This window comes from Equus przewalskii, chromosome 3, assembly GCF_037783145.1.
Source record: "Equus przewalskii isolate Varuska chromosome 3, EquPr2, whole genome shotgun sequence".
NCBI lineage: Eukaryota > Metazoa > Chordata > Mammalia > Perissodactyla > Equidae > Equus > Equus przewalskii.
In genome coordinates, this window is record NC_091833.1 from 61949787 (window position 1) to 61970420 (window position 20634).

The window sequence follows — 20634 nt, forward strand, 5'->3', positions numbered from 1 at the left end:
GTGTGTTTTGGCCAACAAAACTGATATAAAGGGTGTGGTTTTAAAATAAAACTCTGAAAAACATGTTTCCAAATTCATTACACATTGGCACTTTAGAAGGGCTCTTGAGGATTATCTAGTCTTACTCTTCTTTTATAAATGAAATTACTGAGGCCTCTCCAAGCCTCAACGTTAAGTGAGTTGACAAAGTTGAAGACAGTAGAATCCGGGTCTCCTGACTCCTAATCTAGTGGTATTGCCAAACTCCATACAGATTCTTCACATAAACAACATCAAACCACGTATCTAACATACTCTCACCTTTGTGCAGGACAAACATATGGTTCTCTAGAGCTCCACAGAACTCAGAAGCACTGCTCGTAGGTGGCACAGAGTGACTCATAGTGCCTTACAATGCTCACACACATTGAATTTCTCATGCTTAACAAAAGTTTACTCTGGACATTCTCCATATATCTTCTCTGAAAACTTAGTTCTGTATCTAGATTTTTTACTCACATGAATGCTGTGCATATAGACACTTTGAGATTTATTTACTGATCTCCCAAGAGAGAGCTACTCTATTTAACATTTCATCGAGCCATCCAAAAATCCACCCATCTCCATGTCTGCTGAACCTACCCCATTTCTACAGTCTTGGAACACTTGGAGATTACACATCTATATGAGCTATATGGAAATAAACCTTAATGTCCTTTTTCATTTTAAAATATACATTTCATGCCCTTCTTCTTCCTTGCTGCTACCTAATGAGTGAAAAAAACTTTTTCCCTTTTTTCTATTCTGGCACACATGAAGTCATATTTCCTCTAAAATGAGTGTCACAAGTTATGCATATACCATCAATTACCTACCTTTGAATCTCTACTCACTATTTTTTTATTTGAACATATATTATTTGTATCATAGGATTTAAGATTAATTTTGTCTACTTATATTTGTTGTAAGGATTAAATTAGTATCTATAAAGGGCTTAGAATAGATCTTGGCACATAGGACTATGTTAAATCAATAATTATTTGAGACTTGTATGTCATTCTTTGAAATAATATCATTACTTGCAGGAATTATATATTCTACCTAATAGCTACTAATTTACCTACGTATTGATGTACCGAAATAGATAGATCAGCCCTTGCCTAAGTACAGATGTATCTTAATCCCTGTATAGATGTGTTACCAGTAAACATGTAAAGTTAGGGAAATCTGAGCTGAACAAATATTGTTGGCCAGCATTTCTCAAAGTATGTTTCATTGGCTATTAACAGGTATATTTAAAAGGGATTTTATTTATTTTAATATAGGGATAATGATCAAATTATGAGTGAAGAATCCATGGTTATATGTTATGATTTTTTATGGTACATTACTCATCCCCAAGAGGGATGTTTCAAACATATCTGACCATGAAAACCTTTCACCAAGTATCATCCAAAAGGCAAACTCTTGATTAGAGCAGCTTGTGGGAAACATTGTTCTAGAGCTTCAGTCAGTAGCCCTTTTACCCCAACAGTCAGTTAAGATGTAGACTGAATTACGTGAAATTGCAAACACTGGACCATTTCTGACCAACCAAAAAGGAGTGATTTCATAGGGTTCAAACTAAAAACGATTTAGAACAATTATCCACAACCAGGAGGAAGGTGTGGCACGTGGGTTTGAAAAAGCCTATTCACATTACTTTTTGAGTTTACTTAGAATTTATTTTAAAATCTTACACTACACCAAAGAATGGTGTGATTATCTGGTGAAAATGTTTTGAACATCCTCAAATGATGTCTTACCTAACTTGCTCTAGAAACAGTATAAAGCTGCTTAAAATGATTCAGAATATACAACAAAAAAGCAAAAATAAGAAAACAAGTTTTTAAAACTAGTGATCTTGCTTTTTTTTTTTTTTTTTGCCCATAAGCAGGGCAGGTTCAACATATTGACTGTCGTTAGCCTGATGTAATTTTAAGGACTTTTATGACAATCTTTTTTTTTCTAGACATCAATTTTCACTCCAGCTTTTGGATCAGAAACTAAGGTCAGAATAAACAGTAATATGCGAACTGAAGAAGTAATAAAGCAACTTCTCAAAAAATTTAAGGTAATCTTTATCACTGTACTGAGCTATAAATATCTTGTGTATAATTTAACTGTAGACACATAAAAGTGCTCTTCTTAAAAAAAAAAAAACCTATGAACACGTTAAGCATGTTCATGTTAACCCATGAACATGTTAATCTAAATTTAATGTTCAGTTCTGAAGAATTCTTCTCTATGTATGACAGCTTTTAGTAATTATGCCTGAAAAATTAACATTATTCATGGGGAGCAAAGAACATTTTATGTCTGAAAGTGAAAAATGGAAGAGAAGAAACAGATACAATTTGGGTCTGATTGGCTTAGAAAACATATGACAACAAAGAATTCATACCTGCTTATGTTCTTCCATTGACAGATTGAAAACAGTGCCCAGGATTTTGCACTTTACATAATTTTTGCAACAGGAGGTAAGAAAGCTTGATCACTCTTTTTACATGACAACAGTGTGCTATAGTTTTCTGCCAATAAGAAAGGCAGAAGAGCAATCAGTCTCATTCTGTAGAAGAAAGAAAAGGAGGGAAAGAAGAGGGAAGAGAGGAAGGATGTTTTAAAAGAACCTAGGAATAAGGTACCCTAGAAGAGTTTATAATACAAAAGTGTTTGCTTGTTGGCCAGACATTACATTTTCTGGAGATCAGAGCTCTCGAGAGTCCATCAGGGGTTCCCAGGAATTGTTAGGGATTTAAGTCACTGTTGACCTCTGTACTTCTTTATTTTTGGCTTTCCTTCTCCTTCTAGCCCTCACTGGAGTCATCTTTGCGTCCTTTTTCTCTGTGATCTTGTTATTACCGCTCTCTCAGCACAGTATCCGGCACACTGCAGAAGTGTTCTCTCTTCCTCCGTAGGGAAACATATTCAGAACTTGGTGGTAGAGGGTAAGAGGTGAGAAGCAGGACATTGGGAAGGTGCTGTATGTGGGGTGCTAGGAGCCAGGACTGAAAGAGATTAGAGAAAACCTAACATGATACTGAACTGAAATTTTCGAAAACATCAAAATTGAAAAATTAAAACATTAAATTGTAGAACTATCCTAGGTTATAATGTAAGTGTCAGAATGTTTAAGCCAGAAATTTAATAGAAGAAAATAATACATTTTGATGCCAGAATAAACTGTAAGAAAATGAAAGCTGGATCTCCAAACATATACGAAATTAAAGCCCTTATAATTCAAAAGCTTAAATACAAGAAATATATATAAATTTTTGAAAATTCTAAGTATATATATTCATATTCTAATTGTTTAGAAAAAAGTTAAAAGGTATAAAATAAAAGGTAGAAACATGGCTAGTATAAAAACGCAAAAGATATAAACAATAGATTATAAAGAATATCAGATAAAAGATTAGTACCTACAATAGCAAAGAGTTCTTGCAAAATGATTAAGAAAAAGACAATCCAATGAAAATAGAAGTATGATAAAGCAATTCAAAGGAAAAAAATTAAAATAACTAGTAAATATTTTTAGGGAAAGCCTTAAACTCAAAGAAATGCAAGTATTCAAGGAAATACAGTAGTCGAGGAAATGCAAGTTCAGTCCACAATGCAGTATTATCTCACACTTGGCAGATTGGTGAAACATTTGAAAATGATTCTACCTATGCCTGACGTAGATAAGGGTAAAAGGGTATATTTACGCAATTCTGGTGAAAATATGACTGTCTCTGCTTTTACGGAACTCATTCTACCAATATTTATTAAAATTTACAGTATATATATCCTTTAGCCCAGCAACAGATTGGAATCTATTTCACAAAAATAAAAGAACTAGTAAATACAGATTTATGTGTAGGGTTGTTTATAACGACAAAAAGCTAAAGACATAGGGGAATGATTGAATAAGTGATTATTATGCAGACATTAAATGGAATGAGTTAGATTTATACCCATTGAATGGAGGGAATTCCATAATATATATTAAGTGAAAAATGCAAGATGCCTACAAATGTATACAATATCCCATTTTTGTAAAAGTATTATACATCCCTATTTAAATATGTGGTATATATGATCATATGATCAGAGAGAAAGGTATGGAATGATAAATACCAAGGCATTAACATCAATTACCTGGTTAGGGTATTGGGGAGATGCAGAAAAGAGGATGGGAAGGGGGAAGAAGACAGAAGCAAATAAAAACCCCTACTCAGTCATAATTTTTTTTAAAAAAATGTCTACAATAAAAGTACAGAGTATGATATGACTCCTTTTATCTAAGGGTGTGTTTGTGTGTATGCTTAAAGAGATACACGAAGGGGTGGCCACTCAAAGGGTAGTGCTGATTCTGGGATCCCAGGTGATTTTTACTCTCTGTTTTATACTTTTCTCCATAGTTTCAATACAGTAGCATGCGGGTTAAAAAAAAACTTTATTGAGGAATAATTGGGAATAATTGACAAACAATTGTATATATTTATATTGATTTGATATACATATACATTGTGGCATGATTGCCAAGATCAAGATAATTAACACATCATCATCTCACATAGTTAACTCTTTTTTTTTTTACTTGTGGTAAGAATGCTCAAAATCTACTGTCAGCAACTTTCAAGTGTACAATACTGTATTATCAACTATAGTCACCGTGCTGTACATTAGATCCTCAAAACTTATTCCTCTAATAACTGAAAATTTGTGTCCTTTGACCTACATCCCCATTTCCCCTCCCTGGAAGCATGTATTATTTTTATCATCAGAAAAAAATGTCTATTTTCACCATAAAAATGTAGTTCTTTAAAATTTTATCTGTGAAAATCACATTTTCTTGTATATTTTTGTGTCAAAATTTCTCACACATAAAATCAAGAACTGAAAATAATCATAACTAGGACCTTTTAGGGACCAGAAACTGAGAAAAGAATGGAGGATGTAGCACCTGTTGGGTAGTAATCTGGAAAATAAAGATAGGTGCATTTTAACACTTTATAGCTACTAAGCCCATGATCTATAACAGTATTTCTCAAATTGTAGTGCACTTCAGAATTACCTAGAGCATTTATTTAAAACACAGATTCCCAAGTCTGGGGACAGTCTGGGAATATGTATTTCTAATAATTATCTAGGTGACCATGAGGCAAAATCATGGAGCAAGAAACCTTGCTCTATAATATCAAGAACAGAACAAACTGAAAATGCAAAACCAAGTTAACATAAGAGGTAGAGGTCAAAAGAAGATTCTGGTAAGTTAATGAGAGGAGCTAGATTATTGGGGTTCCCAGTTGCTTCAGGAAATTGTAGAGGAATTAAAGCAATTAACTCTGACTCTGTGGAAACAGGAATGGATAATGTCGCTTTAATTGTGGGGAGGACAGGCTTCTGTGTTCTAGACCGTCTCTCGACTTTTTTTTATTGTATAAGTCCAGCCCAAAGATGAGGACAGTTCTGACTCTTGGAACTTTTAAGAGCCCAGGGGAATTGATTTCAGAAATAGATGATGATGGAGAAAGGGCTGATTGGTCTACCCTTTCCCCTTCAGTCAACTTCAACGTAGTGGACAGATTGTTCTTTAACAGTGTAAGTCAGACCATGTCACATCTCTTCTCAAATCCACCAGATATCTCTCCTCTCACAGTAAAGCCAGAGTCTTTTTTGCTGGCCCAAAAGAAAAGACGATTACTTCTCTTCATCTTTTACTAACCCTCCCCTCCTCTTCTCCATGCTGGCCACGCTGGTCCCTTGCTGTTCTTTAATGGCATTAGGCATGCACTGGCCTCAGGGGTGCTTTATTTGTTTACTTACTCTGTCTGGAATACACTTCCCCCAAATAGCTTCATGGTTCCATCTTTACTCAAATATTACTTCTTCATGAGGCCTTTCTCAGCCACCATATCAATAGTTGCAAACTTCTCTACACATATATTTACGCATACACACACTTTCTACCCCACTTCCTTGCTTTATTATTCTCCTGAATACTTATCACTAACATACAGCAAGTTTGATTGATTTATCTTCCTTGTCATTTGTCTCCTCCACTAGAATGTAAGGTCCATGAGGGAAGTGATTTACTCTGCTTTGTTCTATAGTGTCCCCAGCATGATGTAACGCCCAATACATAGTAGGAACTCAAAAAATATTTAAGGATGGAAGGAGGGAGGAAAGAAGATGAATATAAGGGCACTATGTTCTGTTCATGCTTCGTTCTGATAAAAATGAAATCACAGATGTGAAACTACTGTGACAGAAAGCTAGAAGTGTTTTCGTGGTGGGTGTATTTATATTATAACTTTTGGAATTTTGAAGTTCTGGGAAAATACCAACTTTGAAGTTATTTTATTTCTTATCTCATTATCACGGCTAAATGGATAAAGCCCACGGATGAATGAAATAATGAAAATGCTGACGCCAATGTTAAAAACCTCTGAATTTATTTTTAAGGAAGAGCCAAGAATTGGATGTGGGGTGAAAGAGAAAGAAAGAATTGAGGATAATTACAAAAGTTTTGGACCTGAACAATTGGAAAGATGGAATTACATTAACTCAACTAGGAAAGATATTTGTGGATCAATAAATATTTGTTGAACGAATGAATGAAAAATTATAAAGAATTTTTGAGGTGTGTTGCTTGATAAAAGGTATAAATGAAACTGGACATTTGTCTGGACATTCTAACCAAAGGCAAGTTGAATTCTCTGAGAAATAAAGTCAGTCAAACCTTGAGGGATAGCAAGAGAAAGAAGTCCATTTTTAGTTCTTAAATGAACTTTTAAATATATTTTAATTTCAATTTCCTTTTTTGAGGGAGTGCCTCCTATTATATGTTCTTTTTAGATCATCCTTCAAAGTCAACTGAAGAAAGCAAATGAATAAAGAAATTATCTTTCTTCTTTTTCTTCAGTATGGGCATCTTTCTTCTTTTTCTCTAGTATGGACTCCTGACTGTAGTTGATTCTTGTGTTCATTTGCAGAGCAGAAACGGCTAAAGAAGACAGACATTCCGCTACTGCATAGGCTCCTACAGGGACCTTCCTCAAAGAATGCTCGCATTTTCCTCATGGATAAAGATGCAGAAGAAATTAGCAGAGATGTATGGATACCGTCACCCTGAATCTGTCTTTACTTCCTCCTGACTCAGCACCTCTCACATAAATGTTACACTTTCTTTCTTGTTTTTTTTTTTTTTTCCTTTTCAGGTGGCTCAGTACATTAACTTCCATTTTTCTCTCCTGGAATCCATCCTTCAAAGATTAAATGAAGAAGAGAAAAGAGAGATTCAAAGAACGGTAACGAAGTAAGTCAAGAGCATGCACGCCGGGTGCTTGATCCTTTAATACATTCAGTGAACAAAATGTGTCCAACTTTTAATACTCTTTTTCTCCTTCTCATTTTCAGATTCAAAACAGAAAAGGCTATTATACTGAAATGTCTTCAAAGTAAACGGGTAGTGAAAACAGAGACGACAGTTTAGCGATGCAGGCTGCTATTGCTAAAACACTTTAACAAAATTAGAGAGATGTTACTATTTGATGAGTGCATAAATTCTATACTTGCACTCATACAAATATATATGAACTTGAATCCATAGAAATTGAATGTCAAAGAAGCTTGTCTCTCTTTGAAGTGATGAGGTTAACTAGAGTTCACAGTTGGACTGAAATGAGCTTGAATTTATTTCAGTAACTGAAATAAGCATGGATACTGTGTATTCCAAATAGTTTTTATAGTAAAACTCAATGAACTTGAATTTAAATGGCACCTTCAGATATCATGCAATTTAAACTTCTTTAGCTTGAACTCTCAAAAGAACTGAAATTCAGTTTCAGTTCAGAAATAAAAACTGTCAGCCCTTGAAACAAAATGAAGCACATTCTTCCTCCACCAAGGCATCTTGTGGTGACAGTGTTTCACAGTGCCTTGAAGACTCTAGCATTTTCATAAAATCCAGGGCTGTCTTTAAATGGGTGGATGACTTTTGGCTATCTGTAACATCAGAGCTATCTGCCCTTTAGGAAGGAAAAGATTGTGGACTCTTCTAAGAAATCCAAATTGTAATTGTCTCAGCCTGACCCTTCTTTTTTCATCTGTTCGACTGATGACTTTCAAAAGTGTTAAGGTTTTTTTTTTTAAAGGCAGTCGAACTAATTTTCTTTATTGTTCTAAATAAATATAGCACAGAGACTTAATATATTTCATCAACTAGGCCAAGACTTGGCACACAGTAACCATTGTTGCTGAATCAATGCAATGGATAAGGCAAAGCAGGTGTCACTAATGCCAGGCAGGGAATCGGAGCTCTGCCCTTTTTCTCTAGGACAACTTCTTCTACACGATGATGCCCGAGTACTTACAAGTCTGCTAAACTGATTTGGAAAAAATACACTGAAAATGCCACAAGTATCATTTGTGATTTTATTTATGAACTCTATATTAGAATAGAGTTTTATGCAATATTCTTCCACTTGCTAAACTACTTCCATTTGCATTCCTCATAAGCACTGTACTGTTTGATTACATTACATGTTACATGTGTTAAGGGATAAGGTTGTACGTAATAAACCCAGTTGGAAGATTAATTATCAAAATAATGAAACATTTTTAAGATAAAGGTATTACTTCTCAGGTCACCAGAACCTAACCTGGATGAAAGTAAAAGTGTGCCATGACCTTTTCAGTACTAGGAAATTTCTTTTATTGAGAAAAAAAGAAGCTTGCTTCTTTATCTTTTCACCTATCAATTAATAAGAAAAAAATCTCGTCTCACTAAAATAAGGCAAATGTAATAGTTAAAATTCAATATACTTATAAAAAACAAAGTAATATCAAGTACCCACCATAAACATGACAAAAGATTCATCTTTAATATATTGAAAGTCTACAAAATGCATGAGAAAAATACCAAGTCTTGGATAGGAAAAAAAAAAGGCAGATGGCACAAGAAGTAAAATCATGGAAGAGGAAATGCAAATGGTTGCTAAGTATGTGGGAAAGTTGTCTTTTAAGACTGATCAACTGTATTAGTCTATGGCCAATCAGGAGACAGAAACCACACAGTAATTTAAACAGGGAAAGTTCAATATAGGGATTCATTAAGCTGTGATGATAAGAGAGTAACTATAAAGATGGACAGAGAACTCAAAAGGGTACCCTAACGCTGAGGAAGAATACCCTAAAAAGGAAAAGCTTGGAAGGAGGAGCTCAGAGTTCACTGGAGAAGGTATGGTTGCTGTGGAGAGAGGCGAAGTTCACTGGTTGCCCAGGCCAGAGCAGGGGCACAGCCGTAGGGCAAGCAGGAACAACCCCTGGGGTGTGGACCAGCTGAGGCAGGTGGGCAGGTGTGCAAAGGGACTTGGGGCTTCTCTGCAGGCACAAGGCCCAGATCACATAGTGTCTATGTCTGGAGGTCCACAGGAAACAAAGTTTGGGGGCCCAGGTAAGCTGAGGCTGAAGGGTGGGCAGGAAGACAGGGCCGGGGGTGTAGCTGCAGGTGCTGCTAGGACTGGGACTGAAGGGGCCTGCTTTGCAGGAACCTGGTACAACTCTATGTATGACTTGGGCTGTGGCATCTTCTAGGCTGCATGAGACAAAGGTTGGGCAAGTGGCTCACTAGGTGGCCAGCTCCACAGGGCCCTCTCTGGGAGCATGCACCAAGTTGAGAAGATGTGCAGAGCAATAATTTGAGCTAGGACACAGGCCTGCACTGGAGTTCCAGGCTCTGCCACCACGAAACCAATCAAAAGCTGGAAAAGAAGTTGGGGGAACAAATGCTAGAGAAAGCCGCACCCTATAGCAACTAGCACTGAAGAAACCACTCTGGGCATAGCAGTGGAGGAAAAAGTCAGCTTCCCAGGAGCTTGGCCAGCCAGCCCCTAGGAAGCAGGAAAGAGCAACTTCCTCCTACCATGTTTCTTCAGCGCCCTCTACTGACAAAGCATGACATCATGTAGGCTGCAAAGGAAACTTGTTTAAAGGCTCTGTATCCATTTTCACAGAGCCAGAGCAAAGAGTGAATTTGCAGCAGAGAGGCAATAAAATAATATCTAGCATGTCAACAAAACACACTTTGCTATTAAATTAGCAAAGTTTAAGTGATAATACTGGATACTAAACAAATTACAGTGTGATGGGCACTCAAACTACTGGTAGAAATAGAAATGGATATAACTTTTCTCAAAAGCAATTTAGTAGAAAGTTCATCCTATAATTCTACTTGTAGGATCCTATCTGGGAATAATCAGAAATACAAAGACACCATGCAAAGATTATTATTATTTATTGTGATAAAAGGAAGTAAATAGCCTAACTGTTTAAGAATAGAAAAAGAGATTAAAGAAGGAAAGAAACATTCACCCACAAAATGTTAGGAAGCTCTTAGAGTTGTTTCCCAATAAATTTTAATTATGGGAGTAAATTCTCCTTATTTATCTAAATAAGAATATACATACAAATATTCAAAAATATTTATTATCCGTAGGATATATGTGTTGATATATATATATTATTTGTACATATACACTACAAACCAAAAATAACATGTTAAATGTGATTAGGTATGGATTACAGAATTATGGGTGATTATTTTTCTATACTTATTAAATATTATGGGTGATTATTTTTCTATACTTATGAAATATTTTATAATGAACATGTGTTACTTTTTAAACCAGGAAATAGAAAAGTTATGATTCAAAAGTTACCAACAAAAAAAGTAGCAAGTACATGCAAGCACAGAGTTCTACCAGATCAAAAAAGTTCAAATAAACTATTTAAATGAGATATTAACATCACTACAGTGGTAGTTTTAAAATCTATCCGTAAAGTCTTTGATACTCCTCCTTTCAGGAGGTGGAGCCTAGTCCTCCTCACCTTGGACAAGAGCTGGACTTAATGACTTAACTTCTAAGGAAGAGAGAAAGACAGAAGTGACAGGGTGTGACTTTGGAGACCAGGTCATAAAGGTCACTGTGGCATCTTCCTTGCTTGCTCTCTTGGATTGCTTGCTCTGGGAGAAGCCAACTGCCATGTCCGGAGCAGCCCTGCAGAAAGGCCTACATGACAGGAATGGAAACCTTCTGCTAAAAGCCAGCAAGGAGTTGAGGCCTCCTGTCCACTGCTATGCGAGTGGGCCACCTGCTAGCCTCAGGCAAGCCTTCAGATGACAGCAGCCCTATCTATTATCTTGACTACAACCTCATAGAGACCCTGAGCCACAAAACCCAACTCAACCTCTCCTGGATTCCTGATCCTCAGAAACTCTGTGAGATAAAAAATGTTTGTTGTACTATGCTGCTAAATTTTAGGATAATTTGTCACATAGCAATACATGACTAATGTAATTTCTGAGACAAAAGTCTTTTCACTTCAGAGTCATCATTGCATAAACAAGAATATCAACTTTTATGACAAAACCATTCATCCTTGTTTTAGGTGGTCCAAATATTTCACTACTAGTTATATATGAGTTCAAATTCAATTCTGGATAATACGGTTTACTTACTAATGGTAGAGGACCTGTCACATTCATCTTTGTAATATTTTGCTGTACTTAATATTGCATCTTGTGTATAGGATGTTCTCAATAAAAATTGATTGAATAAAGGACTGAATAAATTAGTGAATGAATGAATAAAAGAATGAGTGAATGAATTCTGAAATATTTTTATAAAATCCCCTGCATATATGCCTGCTTTTTCACAGATCTGATCCAGTAGCTAAGAAGTATAGAATCTTTTCTGTATCATTTTCCCTAATATAGTGGTATATTTTATTATCTCTTGGCCATATAAAATACTCAGTTAGGCAGTGATACTATGGAATTTTGTTTAGGGCTCTTCAGATTGGCTTCAGGAACTGAAGGGGAAAGAAGTCCATTTGCAAGGTAGTTGATGAGGTGGAAAGACGGCAGGTGTATCTATTATGTTGAGATATCTACATGTGAAAGGGAAGAAAGGAATAGGATGCAATTAGGGCAAAACCCTTCAATGGCATCCATTTGTCTTCTCAATAACAGCTAAGCTTTTAGATTGGGCCATTTGAAATTGTCCATATTTGACCTACAAAAGCAGCAGTTTCATATTGTTCAAACTAACAGCACTTACCATTTGCCAAGCACTATTTTAAGTACTGTATGTATATTAGCTCATTTAATGTTTATTACAGTCCCATGAGGAAGTTACTCTTTCAACCTGATTTGATAGATGAGGAAAGTAAGCCATGGAGAGGTTAGATTTGCCGAGGTCTGTAGAAGAAGAGCTAGGTGGGATTTGAACCTACAGCTCCAGAATCCACACTCTTAACCACCGTAATATATGTTCTCACCCTAAACTACACTCCTTCAATCTGGCATTCTTTGTGTGTCCTCATTTGTAAAATAGAAATATTAGTACCCACTTCATTAGACAGTTGTAGGAGTTATAGGACCTAAGAGGTGTGTGATAAATATTAGCTATTGTTACAATTAAACTGCAAGATGTCCCCACCCAGCACTGTAGCTTCATCTTCCGCTGAGTCTTACTGCCCACAACTACTTCATTCTTTTTTTTTTTAAAGATTGGCACCCGAGCTAATGTCTGTTGCCAGTCTATTTTTTTTGTTTCTTCTTCTTCTCCCCAAAGACCCCCAGCACACAGTTGTATATTCCAGTTGTAGGGCCTTCAAGTTCTGCTATGTGGGACGTCGCCTCAGCATGGCTTAATGAGCGGTGCCACGTCCATGCCCAGGATCCGAACCGGCGAACCCCTGGGCGGCTGCAGCAGAACGAGTGAACTTAACCACTCAGCCACCGGGCCGGCCCCGAGGACTACTTCAATCTTGTCTTAAAACCCACCAAAATGAATCACTCCCTATCCCCTCTCACACTCTACCACACCTCCCTCTGTTGAAACTTTGCCCATTTTCTAGTCATTGGCCAGGGTCACTTCCTCCATGACGTTTCCTGGTCTCTCGGACAATGTGTGATCTCAAACTCCTGCACACCACATTATCAGTTAGTTCTGCTTTTGTGACACTGGAAGTTTGAAATTTGCCCATTATTATAATTCCTTTTGTGCTTATGTCTTGTACAAATTCACTAGTGATCTGGTCTTACCATATTCATAGTATTCTCTGCAGCACCCAGCACAGCTTATTGAACACAACAGATAATAAATGTTTATTGGATTTAATTTCCTAATATATGAACATGTTGAAATTACTAGAGTGAAGAAAAACTATTTAAGATCAAATGAAGAGCACTATAAGGAGGATTAAATTTTTTCTCTAATCAAAATAATTCATTTATTTAGTAAGCATTAAAATATTACTGCTTATTTTTACTTTATTATACACAAAAAATCTAGAAAGATAAAAATAAGCCCAAATGATAAGTGCTTTCTGTCATTTATGCCAGGATTTCCAGGGAAAAGACTGCTATTACAAATCATCATTGAAAGCCCAAATTAATTTAAATATGTTAGGACTCCGTGGTTCCAAAGTCAGCATCACATATATAGGGTAAAGATGAAAAGCAAAACAGTTATGAAGGTAACTTTAGTATAAAGCATATTTCATTCAGTTCATCAATAATCATTTTCAATAGCAGGAGATAGACAGATAGAACCCCCAAGTGGCATTTGGGGTCTTTGTCATTCCAGAACCCAGTGGCCAGTTCCCAGTTCGATGCAGCAGCCCCTTACATCTACCTGAGGCTTTTGAAAGACCCCTGGATCTCATATTTCTGTTGCTGCTTCTAAGAAGCAGAAAGCTCGTGGGGGGAAGAGGAAGAATGACAGCGGGTTGAAAGAGGGTTACAATAAGAACCTTTCTCTGCTGAGTAGGAATGGGGGGATTTAGTGTCGACTGGCAAGTGTTCTGGAGTAACACTGTGAGTAGCTGAAAAACTTTGTTGATTCTTCCTTTATTTTAAACATTAGACGTGTTTCGTTACTCATGAAAAATAAAATGCAGGTCTCAGCAAAGATCCTACATTGACATTTTCAAGGCTCATTTAGCCTTGCAAGAGAGACTGGCACTTTTCCATCAGTTTGGACCCCTAGGAAAAAAGCAAATAAGCATATCTGTGAGAAAGGGAAGACATCTAAATAGCTATGATCCCCAAATAGAAAATCTTTAAGACTTCCTGTTGTACGCCTGAGATGGGCTGTAACGTGCCTGCTCCTGGAGGTCTCAGAATTTCTCACAGGCCTGGTCCCTCAGTTTAAGGACTTAATTGACTGCTATGCCTGTCTCACTTTCAGGACCCCAGATTTGGGATAAACAAAAATTGGCTTCCTCCTCACAAAAATATGGGACTCTTGCTGCAGGGTCAAAACAATCAGTATCAGCTTCTCATTGCATTTCAAAATCGCTCTAGGCTAATTCCATGCGAAATCATTACACAATCAAGGACAGAAATTCCAGAGGGAGAAAACCAATAAAATTGATCAGAGTATCTCTACCGGCTCCATATATAGTGGTGTAGACTTCTACATTAAGTCCAGGAGTTTTCCCTAATTTTTACCTGTATAGTCCTTAGTCAAATAAAAATCATTTGTGGAAGCCAGCTAGATAGATAAAAGTGAAATCTTCTTTAGTTAAGTGGGAATAGGACTCATAGAATGCCGCTGCTAAGATGCACACACACATCCTGGAAGAGAGAGAACTCACCCTCATAAGAGCCCCTGAGAGCCTGTGGAAAATGGTTAGAAGCCCTGTTAATTCAGTCCTTCATCCTACCCTCAAACAGGACTACAGCTAAATCATCTAGAGACACTGGAATCTATTTAGTCTCGTTTTTAAAAATTCTTCTGGAGTTTAAGATATCCTTGCTTCTTTAGTAACCTATGACTTTTTTAAATCAATCTTCAGGGGAAATTTCCCCATAAGCTTAACCTCAAGACTCACATATTTAATCTTGTTCATAACAATAGTGGAGGAAGACGTATTTCTCCATATCAACTGATATTCCTGACTTCATTTATTCCATAGTTCCTTGGGAAATGTCTAATTTGTTATGATAAACGCTGGGGGGGGGGGGAAACAAAGTTTCTGTTAAGATAAGGTAGAAGAAAGGCATCTGAGAAGACTCCTACAGTAATGAGGAATGCCTCACATGAAATAGGAAGTGACGATAACTCCACATCTTGAGGTAAGGCCTGAGCAAGATTTTGAAATATGAAACATAGACTCAAATGATGGAAGGTAGAGAGCAGAGAAAAGAAAGAGGAAACATCTTCCTTATACCGAGACCACATTAGCCATTCTTTGATTTCCTATAATGCTGGACGTGTTGGGAGACTGCTAACATGTCACCCATCCTAAGACTTTGGGATAAACATTACCAGTCTATTTCTCCCTATCCCTTGTGACATGTGTCAGTGCAAATAATCAATAACCAATCTATAAATAAGAGTCATATTTAATGAGCTAATACTGAGGACTAGTCTGGAAGTGTTATCCTCCCCGGGGAAGAAAACACTTCAGAGAAGCTTGGTTTACAGCTTGGTTATATACCCTTTCGGAACAAAGAATATGCATCAAGCATGACAGGAATACATTTTTTTTCCCCAAATCATAAGGAGATGTTTTGCTGCAGTTCAACACATATACAGCAGGTCAACTTGACCGTGGTTCTCCGGGAAGAAAAGCTTATCTTCAAAGAAGTCCTGGTATTGGCGTCAGAGAAAGGGAGACATTCATCCCTGTCTTTAAAGAGCGCATTCTTTGCTTTGGGAAAACGTATGAAGCAGATGTACAATGCATCTTTGGTGGGCCATAAGTCAGGCTGCTCTGGGAAAAACAAGTTTTAGGCTGAATCAGATTTAAACCAAAACGGCTTCCCCATATACCTCAATATGTGAAAAGTTATTATTATTTTCATCACAGATGAAAAGGATTTCATTTTCACAGTGGCCAGAGGATCATTAGAACAGGGGTTGAAGAATGCAGAGAGGAAAGAAAAGTGAGTAGAACAATGCACTATCTGTGTACTCATCAAGCTACCAGGAGACTGTTTGCTGTAATTAATCTAATTGTATATAGCTAACAAGTAAATGATTTTTCATTAGATAGTAAAGTTGTGTGACCTAAATTGCTAAGAATATCATGGTAGGATGTGAGACAGAAAATTCATGGAGACCTGGGACAGACTGCTCTCCCAGGGGCACGACTTGAGGGGCAGAAACTCGGATACAGGAGGTAACAGTGTCTGAGCAGAGGAATGCAAGCATGTAGTTAAAAGAAACAAAGGAGCCTTTACAGTCAAAACAGGCTTGGGCTGGTTAGGACCGGGGTTAATTTTAGCAACGGCCCTGGGAAATATTTTCACAGGTAACAATTTTCATGATGGCTTAATTACCTTCAGGGGCTCCTTTCTACCTCTTCAGCTAAAGTGTACATGTGCTTATGTTAAAAGTCATATATCTATAGTCTAGTCAAGGGTAAGTAAACTACAGGTGTCAGGCTAAATTGGCTCCACTTCCTGTTTATGTAAATAAGATTGTATTGGCATATGGCCACGCCCATTTGTTTACATATTGTCCATGGCTGCTTTCTGGCTACAATGAAGAACTGAGTAGTTGTGACAGACTGTATGAACTGCAAAGCCCCAAATATTTACCATCTGGCTGTTCACGGAAGAATTTTGCTGACTCCCACACTAGCTGATACAGGAAATGAAAATAATCACCTATACACTAGAGTCCATTTATTTATTTTAAAGCCTTTCTACCTTTTGTAAAGCATTCAGAAAACATATCTCTGAGTAACAAGCCCATATCCACACAGGTAAACTCATCTGCAGAAGGGTCTGTGCCTGCAAATTCCCGAGGGAGTTTTCTTGACGTGTTCTTGCTCTTGAGTATGAATAGTACTTGCTTGAACTATTTCATCAACAGCATGACAGGAAGATTTCTGTGTGCTTTTCCCCACACTTTCTGCCTACCAGCAATCTTCAACTTAATAGTTGAAAAACCCAAATATTTCTCCCTTCCCTATTTACTTTTAGGATTTCTCCCAAAATTAAAGGAGAAAATAGAAGCTACCTGAAGAGTATATCATGTTAATTAAAATTTGCTAAATTACTACTTCAGATAAAAATGCTTATTATATGTAATTATGCATCATCTCTAAAGTTTGGTCACGTTTACCTTTGTATGGCTTTTCTAAAGCAGTGATTCTGTAATCTTAGTGTGCATCAGAATCACCTGGAGGGCTTACTAAAACAAAATCAGTGTTTTCCACCCACAGGCTTTCTGATTCAGTAGATCTGGGGTGGGATCTGATAATTCGCATTTCTAACAAGTTCCCAGGTGCTGCTGCTGCTGCTGGTGTGAGGGCCGCTTTAAGAACTATTTTTCTAAGGTGAAAGTAGATAATCATAAATTGTTTCCTCCTCCCCTCTGACTATTTTCATATGTCTAACTTTTAGCGAGAAGTTGGAACCAAGGATGGTAACAGAAATAATTAAACAATTGGAAAGTAACGTGTTTATGAAAAAAATGAAAGAATTTGGGGATATTAAATACAAAGATAAGACTGGAATATTTAAAGAATAGCCCTATGTGAATAGGCTTAGCAAAAAATGTGAGAATAGATGATCAAAATATTTTGGAATCTTTTCATCAAGAATTTGTGTAAGTCTTTGTGCTCCTATGTTTGTGGAAGGATTCTAGGTTTGACGGAGGGGCAAAGGAATAATACCTAGTGGTTTCAGGAGTCTCCATGGAATGAAGTTCCCAGAAGTGAAGAGGCTCAGCCAATTGGCAGGCTGTAGATGTCCCAAGTTAGCCATAAAAGACCAACTGCTCCAGGGACCTACAGGCATTTTCTTTGTTTTCTTTTCTGAGATTATAATAGTCAATTATGTGAACCTGTTCTGCCTGTTAAAAGAGAAAGTGGGCAGGTTTGAAGACTGCCTTTCTAGCTATGCTTATTGGGAGCATAAAGCATTTTTAGACAAGATGGAAGACATAGTTTGAAAAGAAAGCCAAAATGAAGAAAGTTCTAAGGAGAAAAACAGTGAGCCAAAGTCAAAGTTGGAACATTGGCAAGAGTAAGAATGAAACATAAAGAAGTAAGAAACTCAGCCATACAGGGTGAATCTGGATCATGCAAAGACGAGGCATCTCACATTTCATGAAATAATAACTTGAATTGTAGACGTTAGCAGTTTCAACAAGAAAATTCTATTCACAGAAATTCTCTCCTCCAGGTCAGTGGGGAATGATAATTAAGACCTGAGATATTTATCTATCAACCAACAGAATATAATATAGAAGAAAGTTAACATGAATTAGCAGAAATTTGGGCAGGATGAAATGATGGTTTCAAAATAAGGCATGAAATTTAACAACAAAAAAAGTAAAGTTCTGCTTTTAGATGTGACTTAACACAGGTTCATGTGAAAAGACTGTTGGTTTAAGTAGTCTGTACTTAGAACTGAATGGGTCTACTATCAAAGCTACTGCAAGCTTGGGATGCATTTCAGAAGAAAAAACAAGGATCAGATTAAGCGAGGTGATAACCCCAACCTCTATGGATCAGGTCATTCTGGGTTACTCTGTTCAGTTTCTTATGATGCATTACACAAGTTTTGAAAATTATGTAAGTAATACATGAACACAGTAAAAGTTCAAACAGAAGAGCAGGGTACATTTCCCATTCCCAAAAAGCAACCAATTTTAACGTTTCCACTTTTAGTTCTCTAGTGATTACTATCATCACTTTAATAGTTTCTTAAAATATAGTGCACTTACACTAACCAATTTCAACAACCCCACCCACGGACCCTTTATCGAAGTTTTTTTAGTTAAAGCATTTTTAGTTCTTTTGTTGGTTATATTTTATCTCTTGGTCCTTCAGCTTCAGTCAGCATGTCATGATTCTCCAAAACATAATTAACCTGTTTACACTTCCCCTCATTTATTTGCCAGCTTTCCTATTCACGCTATACTATTACTTCCACATTGTCTGGGTTTATTCATCCCACTTTGTAAATATAAAGTTTATGTGCTTCGTTAACAGGTGATGCTAAAAAACTGGTAAGCGTTAATAGTATATTCAGTAGCGTGTTTAATTGGAATATTATCTATAGTTTACTGTGAACGGATTGACCAATAGGTCAATGACTTATCCTGTATCCCTTAAAAGGTGTAAAGAGCAAATGAAGTCTCTTTTCTTACCTCCTGTCAACTGCAGAAAATCATGCCGCATTTCTTTAGTTTTGCATATTTGGACTATGATTTCCTAGTAGATCCTTCTTTTTTGAGGGTTTCTAATTGTCTTTCTTTTTCCATGTTGACAAATAAAGCAACTACTTTCATTAAAATATTAAAATATTTCAGGTTCTTAATCATACAGTTTTTGTAATAGAATATTCTATCATCTTAAAGCTATATTTTGAAAGCTCCTCTAACTTAATCTTTCAGTGTGGATCTAGTTATTCTTAGGACTGATTCGTGGCTATCCACACAGGGTTTCCTTCTCTGTAATCCTGGGTAAATTTAACTATTTCTAAAATCCCATGTTGTTTTTTTTTTCTCGAATTCTTCTAAGTATTGCTGGGCTACATTCTTAAGTTATGTATGTATGAATATGAATGTATGTATGCATTTTTTCCAAAATGAGCACCCAGAAGATAAACTTTCTGGGTCCTTGCATTTTTAAATATTATTTTGTCCACATATTTGCACTGTATTTTTGCTGGTATGTCAGTAGGCATCCTTTAGACATAAAAATAGGATCAAATTCTGGCTAACCTAAGTAAAAGCTGGCTTATTTAAAGGATAGTGGTGGCCTCAAGAATCTTTAGTAAGTTAGAAAAACAGGCTGGGCAGCAGACGAGAACCAAAGCAGCTTAGAAATCAATGACTTTCTGATCTTTCACTGCTGGTACATCTCTTCATGTCACCATTCTGAGCTTCTATTTCTGCACTTTGATATATTGGTTAATGTTATAACAATGGCTTTCTTTCCTTTACCAGAAGTTCATCACTATCTCCTTACATTGACCGTGGGTTTTTTTCTTTTCAGCATCTATAGGGCTTTATGTGCTTTATTTTTGGTATATTTTTACTGCTATTGCATTGGGATTTTGGAAGAGATAAGAGAAAACACATTTTAAAAGGATATTGGCAAGTTGTTATGTCCAGAGTGTCTAGAATGGAAAAGGGGTTGAAAACCAAGTGATAAAAATAATAACTTTTCACATATTGAGGTATATGGGGAAGCCATTCTGGTTTAAATCTGATACGGCCTAAAACTTGTTTTTTCCAGAGCAGCCTGTCTTATGGCCCACCAAACATGCATGTACATCTGCTTCAAACATTTTCCCAAAGGGAAGAACGCACTCCTTAAAGATGGGAAGGTACTGTCTCCCTCTCTCTGACACCAATACCAGCATTTCTTTGAAGATAAGCTTTTCTTCCCAGAGAACTAAGGTCAAAGTTGACCTGCTGCGTAAGTGCTAAACTGTGGCAAAACATCTCCTTATGATTTGGGGGAAAAAATTGTATTCCCATCATGCCTGCCTGATGTCTGTTCTTTGTTCTGAAAGTGTATATAACCATGCCATAAACACACTTCCCGAAGAGCTTTCTTCCCTGGGGAAAGAGAGCGCTTTCGGTCTAGTCC

At 36.8% G+C, this 20634-nt stretch overlaps 2 protein-coding genes across 16 annotated transcripts in view; one reads left to right on the forward strand and one right to left on the reverse strand.

Moving 5' to 3' along the window:
• The window catches only part of RASSF6 (Ras association domain family member 6), a 71675-nt gene extending 60050 nt beyond the window's left edge, over positions 1-11625 (forward strand). For 11 of the 14 annotated variants that reach the window (XM_070614660.1, XM_070614661.1, XM_008508225.2 and 8 more), the window contains 5 exons: positions 1991-2092; positions 2447-2498; positions 6999-7117; positions 7224-7321; positions 7423-11625. In XM_070614660.1, the coding sequence (XP_070470761.1) occupies positions 1991-2092; positions 2447-2498; positions 6999-7117; positions 7224-7321; positions 7423-7498 (447 nt within the window). In that variant the 3' untranslated portion in view covers positions 7499-11625. The remainder of the gene's footprint in view (positions 1-1990; positions 2093-2446; positions 2499-6998; positions 7118-7223; positions 7322-7422) is intronic. The other 3 variants (XR_011538683.1, XR_011538684.1, XR_011538685.1) reach the window with 1 other exon arrangement.
• Positions 2314-20634, reverse strand: part of LOC103555080 (alpha-fetoprotein-like) — a 59495-nt gene continuing 41174 nt past the window's right edge. For both annotated transcript variants that reach the window (XM_070614659.1, XM_070614657.1), the window contains one exon: positions 2314-3026. In XM_070614659.1, coding sequence (XP_070470760.1) covers positions 2877-3026 — 150 coding nt within the window. In that variant the 3' untranslated portion in view covers positions 2314-2876. The remainder of the gene's footprint in view (positions 3027-20634) is intronic.